The sequence below is a fragment of the Coenobita brevimanus genome, chromosome 112 (assembly GCF_032717465.1).
Source record: "Coenobita brevimanus isolate Jiangsu-jjx chromosome 112, ASM3271746v2, whole genome shotgun sequence".
Taxonomy (NCBI): domain Eukaryota; kingdom Metazoa; phylum Arthropoda; class Malacostraca; order Decapoda; family Coenobitidae; genus Coenobita; species Coenobita brevimanus.
In genome coordinates this window covers 2,120,483-2,135,000 of record NC_137065.1, presented here as the reverse complement: position 1 = coordinate 2,135,000, position 14,518 = coordinate 2,120,483, and the positions used below count along the sequence as shown (strand labels likewise).

Here is a 14,518-nt window from a genome sequence, read left to right as displayed (position 1 = left end):
GACCTCACCTGTTCCATGAAGTACTTAATATCGTAAAACAGGGACGGGAGGGGGGGGGGACGTGAGTGAAATACAAATGATTTTTTTTTTTGGGGGGGAGGGAAAAATTATCTAATATTAATGTGTTTTCACTTTGGTTTTTATAGATGGATGGTTTTACGTACCTGGTTTATAAATAGACATAGGTTTAGTGGATGGTTTGTATTATCAAATGTCAGACTTCAAGAGGCTAATTGTGTGTGTGTGTGTGTGTGTGTTCTAATCATTGGCGTAATTCTCAGTGTTCAGCAATTACTGGTTACCATTAGGATTAAATATAAGGAAACAGTTTTTAACCACATGATTTTTTAGTAATTATCAAGAGAGTATGTGGGAAATGAACTTCTATTAATTATGCTTTTATTATATTTAAATTGGTAAAAAAATAATAATAATAGTCTCATACGTTTGATCCTGTTGTCATTTTTATTTTGTGTAATATTTCGAAATGAGAATATTCCCTACCAGAAGCGCACTATAGGTCATTCAGTTTAACTTGGCTCAAAATGTTCATCTATTAGTGTCTTATTTCACGTAGCTCAGTGGCAGAAAAATACTGTGGCTATCCATTTTGAGTTCTTCGTGACTAGCATCATATTCTAGTGTTATTAACCAGCATTCAAGGTGGAGGCATGGCAGTTTTAGGCCAAGAGAAAGTGAAAAGGGTACTGTGTGGTGCTAAGATAGGGATGGCAATTTTAGGCTAAGGTGAAGTGAAAAGAGTATAGTCACTGCTCTAAAGGCACCGTTTTCTGTGTAGTGGACAGGCTTGGTGTTGAAGAGAATGGAGGGTTTGGTGGGTAACTCGTGTAAAAAATACCCGATACATTATTATTATTATTATTATTATTATTATTATTATTATTTGTTTTTATCCGTCCAGCGTCTTTTATACTTAATTCTTGCTACTTCTAGACGATTTTTTTCAGCTTAGGGAAATATGTAGCAGTGAAAGGAGGAATGCATGCTGTATTATAATCTCTAGTTTGAAAAAAATCTCGCTTAATCCGTAAAATTCGTTGGGGTTGGAGAGGTTAGTGAAGAATATGTCTAGCTGTATGGGGATTGAAGTACATTATTATTATTATTATTATTATTATTATGTGGATGTGATAGGAAGCGTTAGGAGAAACACACTGAGGTGGTTTGGCCATATGGGGAGGATGGAGGGTGAGAGACTGGCGAGGAGAGTGATGTAACATGGAGGGGGGAGAGGGAGGGGGAGGCCAAGGATGAGATGGAGGAATGGAGAGGTATGTGAGAGAGGGTGGTGTGAGCTGGGAGCAGGGCAGTGAAATGGCGGGGGACAGGGCGACATGGAGGCGATTTGTTTGTTGCCACCCCTTACGGGATTAAGGCGTCTGGCAATAGATATAGATAGAAAATGAATCGCTTAGGAAAGGGTACCACGAAGCCCAGGATGCCTTAAAACGTCTTATTTTAGGGTTATTTGTTTTAGGTTATTTTAGGTTGTTAATTTATATTAGGGTCTTAATATTGGGTTAATGTTGTCGTAACTTCATCTAATTGGCGATTTATTTTAACGTAACTTCATCCGATTGGCGATTTATTTTGACTTATTCTACACCTTAATACTCCTCTTTCTCCCCCCTCCTCTCTCTCTCTCTCTCTCTCTCTCTCTCTCTCTCTCTCATTATTCTCTACCATTTCGTTCATCGTGACTGACTGTATCGTATGAGAGGATGGTGTGAAGCGCAATATGGAGGATAGATCGCTGAGGGAGACGCGTTATGGAGCCTTCTGAGTTAGTGAAGGGGTTAAGTACTAGGAGAAGAAGGAAGGGGAGGAGAGGGGAGAGATTGAGATAGAGGGAGGGGAAGAAGGAAGTGGAGGGGAGAGAGTGAGACGGAGAGAGAACGGTGGTGAGGGGAGAGGGTGAGTGAGAGGGAGGGGAAAGGAGGGGAGATGGGAGAGTAGGTGTGGTATTGTTTCTTTCCAGAGCTGAATTTAAGCTGCTTTGTGTGTGTGTGTGTGTGTGTGTGAGAGAGAGAGTGAGAGAGGAGGGGGGGGGTTGGTGGGGGATGCGAAAGGAAAATGTACTTGTAAATAGAGAAATGAGAGAGAGAGAGAGGGAGGGAGAGAGAGAGAGAGAATTGGTGAGGGATGGGAAAGGAAAATGTACTCGAAGGTAGAGAATTGAGGGGAGTGGAGAGTGAAGGATATGTGAGGTAGAGAGAGAGAGAGGAACGGGTGAAAAGGAGAAAGTGAGAGAGAGAGAGAGAGAGAGAGAGAGAGAGTGGGGGAGGGGGACTTGGGACCCTCCATCCGCTTGAAGTGTCACCCAGCTCAACGTCGAGAGAGAGAGAGAGAGAGAGAGGTTACATGAAGAGTAGAGAAAACTTTGAATGAAAGATATAAAACTGTTCCCCGAGAGAGAGAGAGAGAGAGAGAGAGAGAGAGAGTCACTTCATAAAGACACAAGAAAAAAGACAAAAAGGTCGAAGGCATAAAAAATACAGTGTGTGAAATAATAGATTAAAAAATAAAATATATATATATAAAAAAAAGATTATTGATTCTTTAGTAAACATATTAGAACCCTTTCAGTACAGGGATGTCTCGATTTAGTCACTTCATGCTTCCTTCAGACGATTTTATTCAGCCTCAGAAAGGTCGATTGTACTGAAGGGGTTTATGAAGGCTGTGGCTACCCCTCTTGTTGCCCCCAAACCCTCTAAGCTTCATCTAATCGTCTGGGTGTGGGGAGAATGCATTAAAATAGGACTTTACTGCAGCTTCAGACGATTTCCTTAAACTAAGTGAGAAATACTATCAATCGATTGCCAGACGCCTTAGTCCCGTAAGGGGTGGCCACAAACAAATCGCCTCCATGTCGCCCTGTCCCCCGGCATTTCACCGCCCTGCTCCCAGCTCACACCCCCCTCTCTCATATACATCTCCACACCATCCCTCCATCTCATCCTTGGCCTCCCCCACCCTCTCCACCTCACTCACACTCTCCTCGTCAGTCTCTCGCTATCCATACTGAAGGATTTAATTCAGGATATATTTAATCTGAATGTGGAAAAGTCTCTCATTTAATCAGGAACTAGCAAGAATAAATCGAAAAAAGAAACTGCTACGTTCTGACCATTTTATTTAACTAAGGAAAGGCCAGAAAAAAATATAAGTAAAGGAAAGGCCAATAATGGACTTACTGAAGGCTTTATTTATCTGAATTTCAAAAGCCTATCAATGTTATCTGAGAGAGAGAGAGAGAGAGAGAGGAGAGAATTAGTAAAGAGATAATTGTAGTAAAGGGAGAGCTGTAATAAATATTTTAACCCTTTATCTACGGTGAGTTTGTCGGCCGTAATTAAGAAAAAAAAAAATCACCTTTCGTAAACTGGGAATATATTGTTTTTTTAATGGCTTGTTGTGTGTGTGTGTGTGTGTGTGTGTACGGGGAGACGTCTTTTTATGATTAACCTTGCTACCTCAAGACGATTTTACTCAATTATAGAAAAGCCTCGTAATGAAGGGGTTTATAAAAGTAGTATCTAACCTTCCTAGTCTGATAGAAGAAGAAATAAAGACCATGAGTTAGCAAGACTACGAGAGAGAGAGAGAGAGAGAGAGAGCAGTCTTTGTATTGGTGGCATTGTTAAAGGTTAAGTCAGATTACTGTGCATGTTTGTCACTGATTAGGGATGGAATGCTGTATGTTTGGATAATGAGAAAGAATGTGGCGGTAGTGGTTGGAGTGATTATTGGTGGTGGTGGTGTGGTAGCAGTGGTGGTGGTTGTGGTGGTGGTGGTAAGAAGTACGTTTATTAGTGTTAAAAATTATGCTAATGGTGATGATGATGGTGGTGGTGGTGGTGGTAGAGATGTAATTAATAAGTGTCCTGTGGGAAATGTGGTGGTGGTGGTGTCAGTAGAGATGTAATTTTTTGGGTTGAGTGTTAGTGGGAAATAAGGTTGAGATGGTGATGATGATGGTGATGTGTCTTGTATCCGTATCTGGTGCTTATGATTTTTGTCGTGGTGTTAATGATGGTGGTGGTAGTTTGTGGTAGAGTGGTGATTTTGGAGAGAGAGAGAGAGAGAGAGAGAGAGAGGGAATGTTAGTTTACAGTATGTGTTAGTGATGGTGGTAGTTATGTTGTAAGAGATGTTGGTTGTGTTTACTTGTGATTAGATACCGAGAATGTGATGGTGGTGGTGGGGGTAGTTTTGATGGTAGTGATTGTGGCGATGGTGGTGGTAATTGTGGTGGTAGTGATTGTGGTAGTCGTGGTAGTGGTGGTAAAGTGAACCGGGGTCCGAGGGAATCTTATCAAGCGTCGTTTCCTGCGTGTGTGTTGTCAGTGTGTTTTCATCCTCTATGCCACGAACACCCTCACGCCCTGCCCCGCCCCGCCCTGCCCCGCCCCACCCCCACTATCGGCTCCAGATGGCGGGGGAGTGGCCTGTCCTAGCCTCATCTCCCTACTCCAACTCGCCTCTTGGTGCGTGGAACCCTTACCAGATCGATTTCGTCCAAGATATGCCTTTTAGAGAGTGAGAAGAACGGTCTACATGTCGGTGGATTGTGCTGTGTTTGTGATGTGTCCTAGCCCCAGCCCCCTACCCGTAGTCGCCTTTTGGAGTGTCGAACCCTTGCCTGGTCGATTTTGTTCCTGCACTATCATCTGGGGGCTGATAACTGTGCTACTGTGCTTGTGTTCCCGTACTGTGCTGTCTTCTTTGTACTGTGATCCGCCCTGGCCTCCTCCTCCCTAATCTAAGCCGCGTCTTGGTGCATCAGGCCCATACCTAACTTATTTTACCTACTGTGGTGTTAAGAGGAGGATAGCTCGAGTACGTCATGCTGTAATGTCGCCGGATTGTACTGTGCCTATGTAATGCTCTGTAATGTGCTGTGGTGCCTTATCCTAACCGTACATAGTGTTGGAAAGCCCTAGAATCGGTGTCAGTGGAGTTGGTGTCAGTAATTGGTGGCAGAAAGTTGGAATCGTCATCAGGTGTTGGATCCCAAAGATCTGACATAAGGAAAGATCGGTGATTTGACTGTTCAGTGTGATTGAAACTTCTGGAATGGATGGCAGAGGAGGAGGGGGCGGAGAAATTGTTGTGTGAAGGTAAAGAATTGCAAAGACTGCACACAAACAAGGATGAAAAATTGATCTGACACCGCGAATAAGGGGGATATATAACTTCTTTTTATAGTACTTCATTTTTAGACGACGGAAGACCACTCCAGAGATGAATGAAATTGTCTGATGGTGGCGAGAATGGAGTAGATTGTGAACGTTTGGCGAATCGTAAAATTGTCACCGGAGACCTTCAGTAACCCATCCTGGACTGGAAGCCATTTTGAAACTTGTGTGCCGGTAGTGAGAATGAAGTTGTCGAAATCACTCCTATCGAGAGAGAAGCGGAGTGTAAAAAGTAGTGCCGGTTGCAGCGAAGTGAAATAATATCGTCAGCCGGTCGTGAGAATGAAAAGATAGTCATACATTCTTACCCCAAAAGAACTGATACTTGAACCAGAAGCCAAGAAAACAGTGCCGGTTTGAAGTGTGTGAGGCTGGGGAGTGTGCGGGTGAGGTGGAGTAGGGAAGGGGATGCAGGGGAGTGTGTAGGTTAGGTAGGAACGGCTGGGTGGAAGGGAGTGTGTGGGGTTTAGGTGTGAGTGACTAGGAGAGTATGAATAAGTAGGAAATTGTGTGGTTCAGAGGAGGAAGGAAAAGCGTGGGTGAAAAGGGAGTGGATGAGGTGTGGTTGTGTAAGTGAGGCAGGAAGTGTGGGTGTAGGTGTATGTAGGTAAAAGTGAAAATAGGTAGCACTGTGTGAGTAGGGGAGTGTGGTGTGGGTGTGGGTGCAGGGAAGTGTGTGGGTGAGGTAGGGGAGTGTATGGAGTGTGTGAGTGAGGAAGGGTACGTGGATAACTAATCTGAGCAAAAAAAAAGAAAGGTGTGTGAGAATCAGTAGTGGAGTGTGTAGGTGTAGGAGAGCCATTAGGGATTGTGGGTTTGGGTGAACCGTGACGTGAAGAAGAGGGATTGTGGGTGTGAGTGAACCGTGACGTGGAACAGGGTGGCGTGGAGTGGCAGGGATGATGTTCAACCGGCGCAAGACAAGCGTGGAGCATCTGCCAGGGCTAGATTCACCTGCGCTGCGACAGGCCCCGCAGGTCCGGCCCAGACAGACATCCCCACGCCGTTCGTCTTTCCACGGATCCGAGATGCAAGTGGATCCGCAGTCTCAGCATTCCTCACTTCAGGACCGCAAGAAGAAGTACGCCACCGCACCCTTGATCCACCATGACCGCGAGGCTAAGAGTGATAAGCCCCCGACCCTACCCAAAGGAAAGAATATACCGCAGTCCCCCTACCAGAAGACCTTCATAGCCATGTTGAGGAATAAGGACAGTAAAGCTAGTAAACGCCGTAGTGCTGAGATTTCCGACCCAACCCCGCCCTCAACCCCTCCTGCAGTGCCGCCCAAGTCAGGTACGGGCGTGTTCTACCAGCCACTCAACCCCACGGCCACATGCACGCACACAGCCGCCCGTTCGGGAAGCCCAAACGCACTCACCCGCACCACTTCGTCACCCACTCCTCGCGTAACCCCCCCTCCTTCCAACTTCTCCCGTGCTCTCGTCGCCGTCACCGACCCCGCACATACCCTGGTCCATTCCCCTGCGTGCACAAGCCCCGCACAACCCACCGTGCACGTACACGCTCCCCCGCGGATCGTGCACGCTGCCAACTACCACCACCACGAACAAGTGCACCACACCGAGCCACTACCTTACCATCCCGACCCTCGATATCTCTTGTAAGATACGTGGGGTGTTTGTCTGTCTGCTTTTTCCTGTCCTTCCTTCTGTCCTGTCCTGTCCTGTTCTGCCCTGCCCTGCCCTGCCCTATGAAGCTGTACCCTACCCTACTGGGTCCTACCTTGCTTTGCCCCACCTTAGTCTTACCCTATTTACCGTTTGTTTCCCCTGACTTGTTTAATGCCTTTTGCGCGCGCGCGCGCGTGTGTGTGTGCGCGCGTGTGTGTGTGTGTGTGTGTGTGTGTGTGTGTGTGTGTGTGTGTGTGTGTGTGTGTGAAAGAGAGAGAGAGAGAGAGGCTGGATCCTATAATTCCATCGTAACCCTTTCAACACAATGACGTTTTGCAATTCATTCTCACTACCTTCAGATTATTGTACTCAGTCTAGGGAAAACATTTATTGATGGGGTAAATGAAGGCTGTATTTATCCCCTACTCTCCTGGGCTGAAGGAAATCGTCTGTTGGAAGCAAAAAATAAATAAATAAATAAACAAATAAAGGGATAAACCTGACATTGATGTAAGATGGAGAAATAAATAGCGCTGGACTAAAAACAAATCTGGGGGTACCTTGTTTGTTTCTGGTACGGCACAGTCTGCTGGTGTGGGTGGGGGTGTGGCAATGGGAGTAGAAGATAAAATTGTGATGCAGGATAGATACTGATAACACCTCGTCCCCACAACACACAAAATCGCCCGGGGGAGTGGAAGTGGAACGTTATATTGATGTGGACCATTTAATCTACAACTGAAGGCCTACGGAATTGTATCCTACGTATCTTGTAATAATGTTTATTTTTTTTTTATCCAGTTATTCTGTACTTTTTATCATTATCTCTTGACTGTTATCGTTAGTGTCAATATAATTTTTCGTCCACGGTAGTTATTATTGGTCTGATCATTTGCATTATTATTATTATTATTATTATTATTATTATTATCATCATCGTCGTCGTCTTGTTTATTATTATTAGTTAGGACATATTAGCATTTTGTCATCATCATCGTCTTCGTTTTAATCGTTATTATTATTATTATTATTATTATCGTCGTGTCATTATTATTACTCTTAGTATTGTCATCATCATCATCGAGCTTGTCCCTCTTTCTCCTTCTTATTCATTTTTTCGTTCATATATATTTTTCATTTTAAGGTTCTGTTCCACATGTAAGACAAAAAAATAAATAAATCATATGCCATTGTCCTAGTGACGTAACTGTATCGCTGACTTTACATATATATTTTTTTTCTTTGTTTTTGAGCTTAGGAGATGAATTTTTGACATACAAGAATAGCATACTTTTTAGACATATTAGCATACTTTCCAAACATTTAGGTAGTATACTTTTCAGGTATATCAAAGGAGCATAATATATCAGATTAGCATAATTTTGAAATGCAGTATATAATAATAGCGTACTTTTTATAAGGCGTCAAAATAGTATACTTTTCAAATATAGCAGAATAGCATACTTTTTTAAATATCAAAATGGCATACACACACACACACACACACACACACACACACACACACACTGCAAGAGGTCTCCCCCCTAAAGTGAATGGAATCGTCTGTAGATGGCGTGAATAATAGAACGATATTAATGAAATATGAAAACACGTCATCGGATTGAAAGGGTTGAGACTGACTAGGAGAGTTAGAGAATGAAGTGAGAATAGAGTGAGACTGCTTGGAGAGTTAGAGGATGAAGTGAGAAGAGTGAGACTGACTAGGAGAGTTAGAAAGAAGTGAGCAAAGTGAGAATGACTAGGAGAGTTAGAGAATGAAGTGGAGTGTGAGACTGACTAGGAGAGTTAGAGGATGAAGTGAGAATTTTGTGAGACTGACTAGGAGAGTTAGAGAATGAAGAGAAGAGTCAGACTGACTAGGAGAGTTAGAGAATGAAGAGAAGAGTCAGACTGACTAGGAGAGTTTGGGTGAAGTGAGAATAGAGCGAGACTGACAAGGAGAGTTAGAGTGAAGTGAGAATAGTGTGAGCCTGACTAGGAGAGTTAGAATTAAGTGAGAATAGAGTGAGACTGACTAGGAGAGTTAGAATTAAGTGAGAATAGAGTGAGACTGACTAGGAGAGTTAGAATGGTGAGAATAGTGAGACTGACTAGGAGAGTTAGAGGATGAAGTGAGCATAGAGTGAGACTGACCAGGAGAGTTAGAGAATGAAGTGAAAAGTGAGACTGACTAGGAGAGTAAGAGAATGAAGTGAAGTGTGAGACTGACTAGGAGAGTTTGAGTGAAGTGAGAATAGTGAGACTGACAAGGAGAGTTAGAGTGAAGTGAGAATAGTGAGACTGACTAGGAGAGTTTGTGATGCGAGAATAGAGTGAGACTGACTAGGAGAGTTAGAGTGAAGTGAGAATAGAGTGAGACTGACTTGGAGAGTTTGAGTGAAGTGAGAATAGAGCGAGACTGACAAGGAGAGTTAGAGTGAAGTGAGAATAGTGTGAGACTGACTAGGAGAGTTAGAGTGAAGTGAGAATAGTGTGAGACTGACTAGGAGAGTTAGAATTAAGTGAGAATAGAGTGAGACTGACTAGGAGAGTTTGAGTGAAGTGAGAAGAGTGAGACTGACTAGGAGAGTTTGAGTGAAGTGAGAATAGTGTGAGACTGACTAGGAGAGAAAATAAAGATGGAGCAAGAATAAGAGTAAAGATAGAGCAAGAATAAGAGAAAATAAAGATAGAGCAAGAATAAAGATAGAGCAAGAATTAATGAAGAAAAAAGGGAGGATATAGAGCAAGAATAAGAGTAAATGAAGATAGAATAAGAGTCAATAAAGATAGAGCAAGAATAAGAGTAAATAAAGATAGAGCAAGAATAAGAGTAAATAAAGATAGAGCAAGAATAAATAAAGATAGAGCAAGAGTAAATAAAGATAGAGCAAGAATAAGAGTAAATAAAGATAGAGCAAGAATAAGAGTAAATAAAGATGGAGCAAGAATAAGAGTAAATAAAGATAGAGCAAGAATAAGAGTAAATAAAGATAGAGCAAGAATAAGAGTAAATAAAGATAGAGCAAGAATAAGAGTAAATAAAGATAGAGCAAGAATAAGAGTAAATAAAGATAGAGCAAGAATAAGAGTAAATAAAGATAGAGCAAGAATAAGAGTAAATAAAGATGGAGCAAGAATAAGAGTAATGAAGTAAAAAGGGAGGTTATAGAGTTGTTCATGATGTCATCTCTTAAAGTGTGTGTGTGTGTGTGTGTGTGTGTGTGTGTGTGTGTGTGTGTGTGTGTGTGTGTGCGTGTGTGTGTGTATGGCCATATATAGTGATTTGGATGTATTGCTGTTTTATTATTATTATTATTATTATTATTATTATTATTACTTATTATTTATTTATTATTATTATTATTATTATTATTATTATTATTTGTCTTATTATTAGTTATTATTATTATTATTATTATCATTTTTTCCTGTTGTAGTAGTAGTAGTTGCAGGAGAAGGAAGAAGAATGTAGTTGGGAATTGATTTGAAATTATTATTATTATGATTATTAATTATTATTATTATTATTTTATTATCATCATCATTTTTATTATTACTATCACTTATTATTATTATTATTATATTATTATTATTATTATTACTGTTGTTTTTATTTTTATTATTACTATTATTATTTTTATATCATTATTATTATTATTATTATTATTATTATTGTATTGCAGGTATCCTTCTGGTCGCTTGAACTCAGCACAGCAGCAAAAGAAAAAATCCGGGGCCCATGTCAACAGGTCTGAGAGTCTGAAGGAGAAGCAGCACAGCAGGGTAAGTTATCGATCTATTTATCTATCAATTTATCTATCGGCGCCTGGTGGTTTAGTGGGGTAGGGCTCTCTGAATGAGGACCTTAGGAGTTTACATCTAAAGTGAATTTATTACCGTATTTATTTATTTTATTTATCGGGGCCTGGTGGTTTAGTGGGTTAAGGCTCCCTGAATGAGGATCTTAGGGGTGTCTACAAGGGAGGAGTGGTTGGAGTGTTTTTGTCCATATGATGCCATGCGACTCAGGGGCTAGTGAGGCTGGTCAAACCCTCGCCTTGAATGACAGGACTGAGTAACTTAGCCCAAATCCCTGTGCTCTTGATGGAGCGAAAAAAAAAAAGAATTGGGAGGTGGATGATTGATAGATAGGTAGATAGATAGATAGATACGTAGGTAGGTAGATATATAAATGGATTGATTTATTACTGTAGTGCTTATAGTGTAGATGTGATAGATAAATAGATAGATAGTACGTAGGTAGATAGATAGATAGATAGATAGACAGGTTTATTATTGTAGTGCGCGTACTGGTGTAGAGATGATAGGTAGATAGATAGATAGACATTTATTATTGTAGTGCGCGTAGCGGTGTAGTGGTCAGGACGCCCCAGTCGGAGTGAGGACAGTGCACAGGGTCGATCTCCAAGAGGTGACGAGATTTTTTTGGTGTACACAGGCGGGGTGTTAGAGGAGCCTGTGTGTGTGTGTGTGTGTGTGTGTGTGTGTGAGAGAGAGAGAGAATTTTCAGCCGCTTCACGTAGATATGGTGATTCATATTTCTTTTGTAGCCTATTCAGACGATTTTACTCAGGGGCAAGAAACCCTCCTAGCAAAGAGGTTAATGAAGGCTGTAGCAAACCCCTCCACCCCCAAGGGTTTTTAAGCTGAGAAAAATCGTCTAGAAGTCTCTCTCTCTCTTTCTTGCCAGACGCCTTAATTCTATACGGGGTGGCCACAAACAAATGGCCTCCACGTCGCCCTGTCCCTCGCCATTTCACTTCCCTGCTTCCAATTCACACGACCCTCTCTAACTCTCCACTCCATCCCTCCATCTCATCCTTGGCCTCCCCCTCCCTCCACCTCATTCACACTCTCCTCGTCAGTCTCTCACTAGAAGTAGCGGGAACAAAATCAACATAACGTCCTCAGTCTGAAAGGGTTAATATCTTGCATCATGTCAATTGTATACTTGTTGAATATTCATCTTTTTTGAGCGCATATGTAGGGATTCATAATGTTACTTTGGCCACATGGAGAGACTGACTAGGAGAGTTAGTGTGTGTGAGGCTCAGTAGGAGAGTTACAGACACAGAGATAGCCATGTGGAGAGAATAGGGAATGAGAGACTGACTAGGAGAGTTGGTGTGCGAGACTGAGAAGGAGAGTTATAGACACCTAAAGATGGCCATGTGGAGAGAATAGAGAATGAGAGACTGACTAGGAGAGTTGGTGTGTGAGACTGAGAAGGAGAGACACACCTAAAGATGGCAATGTGGAGAGAATAGGGAATGAGAGACTGACTAGGAGAGTTGGTGTGTGAGACTGAGAAGGAGAGTTATAGACACCTAAAGATGGCCATGTGGAGAGAATAGAAAATGAGAGACTGACTAGGAGAGTTAGCGTGTGAGGCCGAGTGGGAGAGAGAGACCCTGAGATGGAGTGAGGTGAGGTCTAGAAAACAAAATATGATGAAAGGGAGAATACTAACATATCCAGTGAAAATGGGCCGCACACTCATTCACCCACGGTTTAAGCTTAAGGAATCCTGGCTTCTCCTTATATGGATTGCGATTTATTTATTTATTTATTTATTTATTTCAGAAGCGAGCGAGAGAGAGCAGAAAACACAGTGACCCTAACATTCCGACCTCGAAATCTGGGTGAGTACACTGTTTATTTCGTGTGTGTGTGTGTGTGTGTGTGTGTGTGTGTGTGTGTGTGTGAATTATTCTTTGTGTGTGTTAACTTTTCTCGTGTGTGTGTGTGTCTGTGCCTGTGTGTGTGTCTGTGTTAATTTTTCTTGTGTTTGTGTTATTTTTTTCGTTTTGTGTGTGTGTGTGTGTGTGTGTGTGTGTGTGTGTGTGTGTGTGTGTGTCGGTATATGTCTGTCTGTGTTCGAATCTATTTAACTATTTTATCTGAGGCTTTATAATTATCTATCTGAATATATCGCATCTATCTATCTATCTGTCTATTGTATATTTATCTATATCTTTGTCAATATGTATTACTGTATCTACTTTCGTATATTTATCTATCTAATAATATATTGTACGATGTTTTATGAGAGACTGACTAGGAGAGTTGATGTCACGGTAGTAGCTGGGGTAATAGAGAACCGAATAGGCAAGACTACAGTATGAGAGAGAGAGAGAGAGAGAGAGAGAGAGAGAGAGCGGTAACATGAGATAAAGTGTTTACCTCACATCACTTCCTGCCCTCACACACACATACACACACACACACACACACACACACACACACACACACACACACACACACACACACACAAGGTTAGAGAGAGAAAGGAAAAATACTTTTGAGTATGTATATATTTTTCGAGATTTGTGTGTGTGTGTGTGTGTGTGTGTGTGTGTGTGTGTGTGTGTGTGTGTTTTGTAGGCAGTGACTAGTGTTTATTTGTTTATGAGTGTTTGTTCCTGTGTAATGACTGTGTGTGTGTGTGTGTGTGTGTGTGTGTGTGTGTGTGTGTGTGTCAGGTTCTGTAAACTAGATTTTTTAGATAGTAATTATATAACTGGGAATAAAATTACAACCTATGACAACCTCAGAAATAATAATAATAATAATAATAATAATAATAATACAACTAGCTATAACAGTAGAACAGCCGACAGATTACACAACTCAAACCCCATAAGTTTGCTATTATTATTATTATTATTATTATTATTATTATTATTCATCCAATTAACTGTCTATCCATGTATTATCTATTCTTGTAACTAGTAATCTCTCTCTCTCTCTCTCTCTCTATTCTTGTAACTAGTAATCTCTCTCTCTCTCTCTCTCTCTCTCTCTCTCTCTCTCTCTCTCTCTCTCTCTCTCTCTCTCTCTCTCTCTCTCTCTCACCATTCGTCTGTCAGCGATGTCGTGTGAGCCAGATCGCCCTAAAAACCGGAGCAAAAAGCAAGATGAATGAAAGGATTGCGTAAGAAAGATATGCTGGGCGCGTAGAGAGAGAGAGAGAGAGGGAGGGAGGGGGGGGGATTCATACATGCACACATTGTTTGTATATTGTAGGAATTCTTTGTGTGTGTGTGTGTGTGTGTGTGTGTGTGTGTGTGTGTGTGTGTGTGTGTAGTGGGAGTGTTTTTTTGGTGAGTGAAAGTGGTTTTGGTGGTGGTGGTGATGATGATGATAGTGAAGATGGTGACATTGATGATGATGATGATCTGACGTAGTGATGAGGTTGAATATGTTTTGATAGTAATGATGATGATGAAGATGGTGATGACGATGATGATGATGATGGCAGCGAAGTTAAAAGTATTTGTAATAAGGATGATGATGATAGTGGCGATGTAGATAACGTTTAGAAAAGTGTTTATGATGACTGTGATGATAATATTAGTGATGGTATTTGTGATGATGATGGTAGTGATGATCTAGAGTCAAATTCTCAGGTATAAATGTAGTATAAAGCCAAGCATCTCAAGTCTCTCCCCGCCCCTCATTTTCTCCCCTTTTCTTACGTCCTTTCTCCCCTTTTCATCTCCCTTCAGTCTTCTTCTCCCCTCCTCTTCATTCCTCTCCCCTCCTTTCCTTTCCTCTTCTCTGTTCCTCATTCCATTACCTCCCTTTTTCTTTATCTTCTCTCTTCTGTTCCCTCCCCATTCCTCCCTCCCCATTCCT

The 14,518-nt window shown here is 41.7% G+C and overlaps 1 protein-coding gene across 1 annotated transcript in view; it reads left to right on the top strand.

Moving 5' to 3' along the window:
* RhoGEF2 (Rho guanine nucleotide exchange factor 2) overlaps window positions 1-14,518 on the top strand; it is a 725,597-nt gene that overhangs the window by 469,184 nt on the left and 241,895 nt on the right. The window contains exons 20-21 of the mRNA XM_080286550.1: window positions 10,543-10,642; window positions 12,464-12,522. Of these exons, the coding sequence (XP_080142676.1) occupies window positions 10,543-10,642; window positions 12,464-12,522 (159 nt within the window). The remainder of the gene's footprint in view (window positions 1-10,542; window positions 10,643-12,463; window positions 12,523-14,518) is intronic.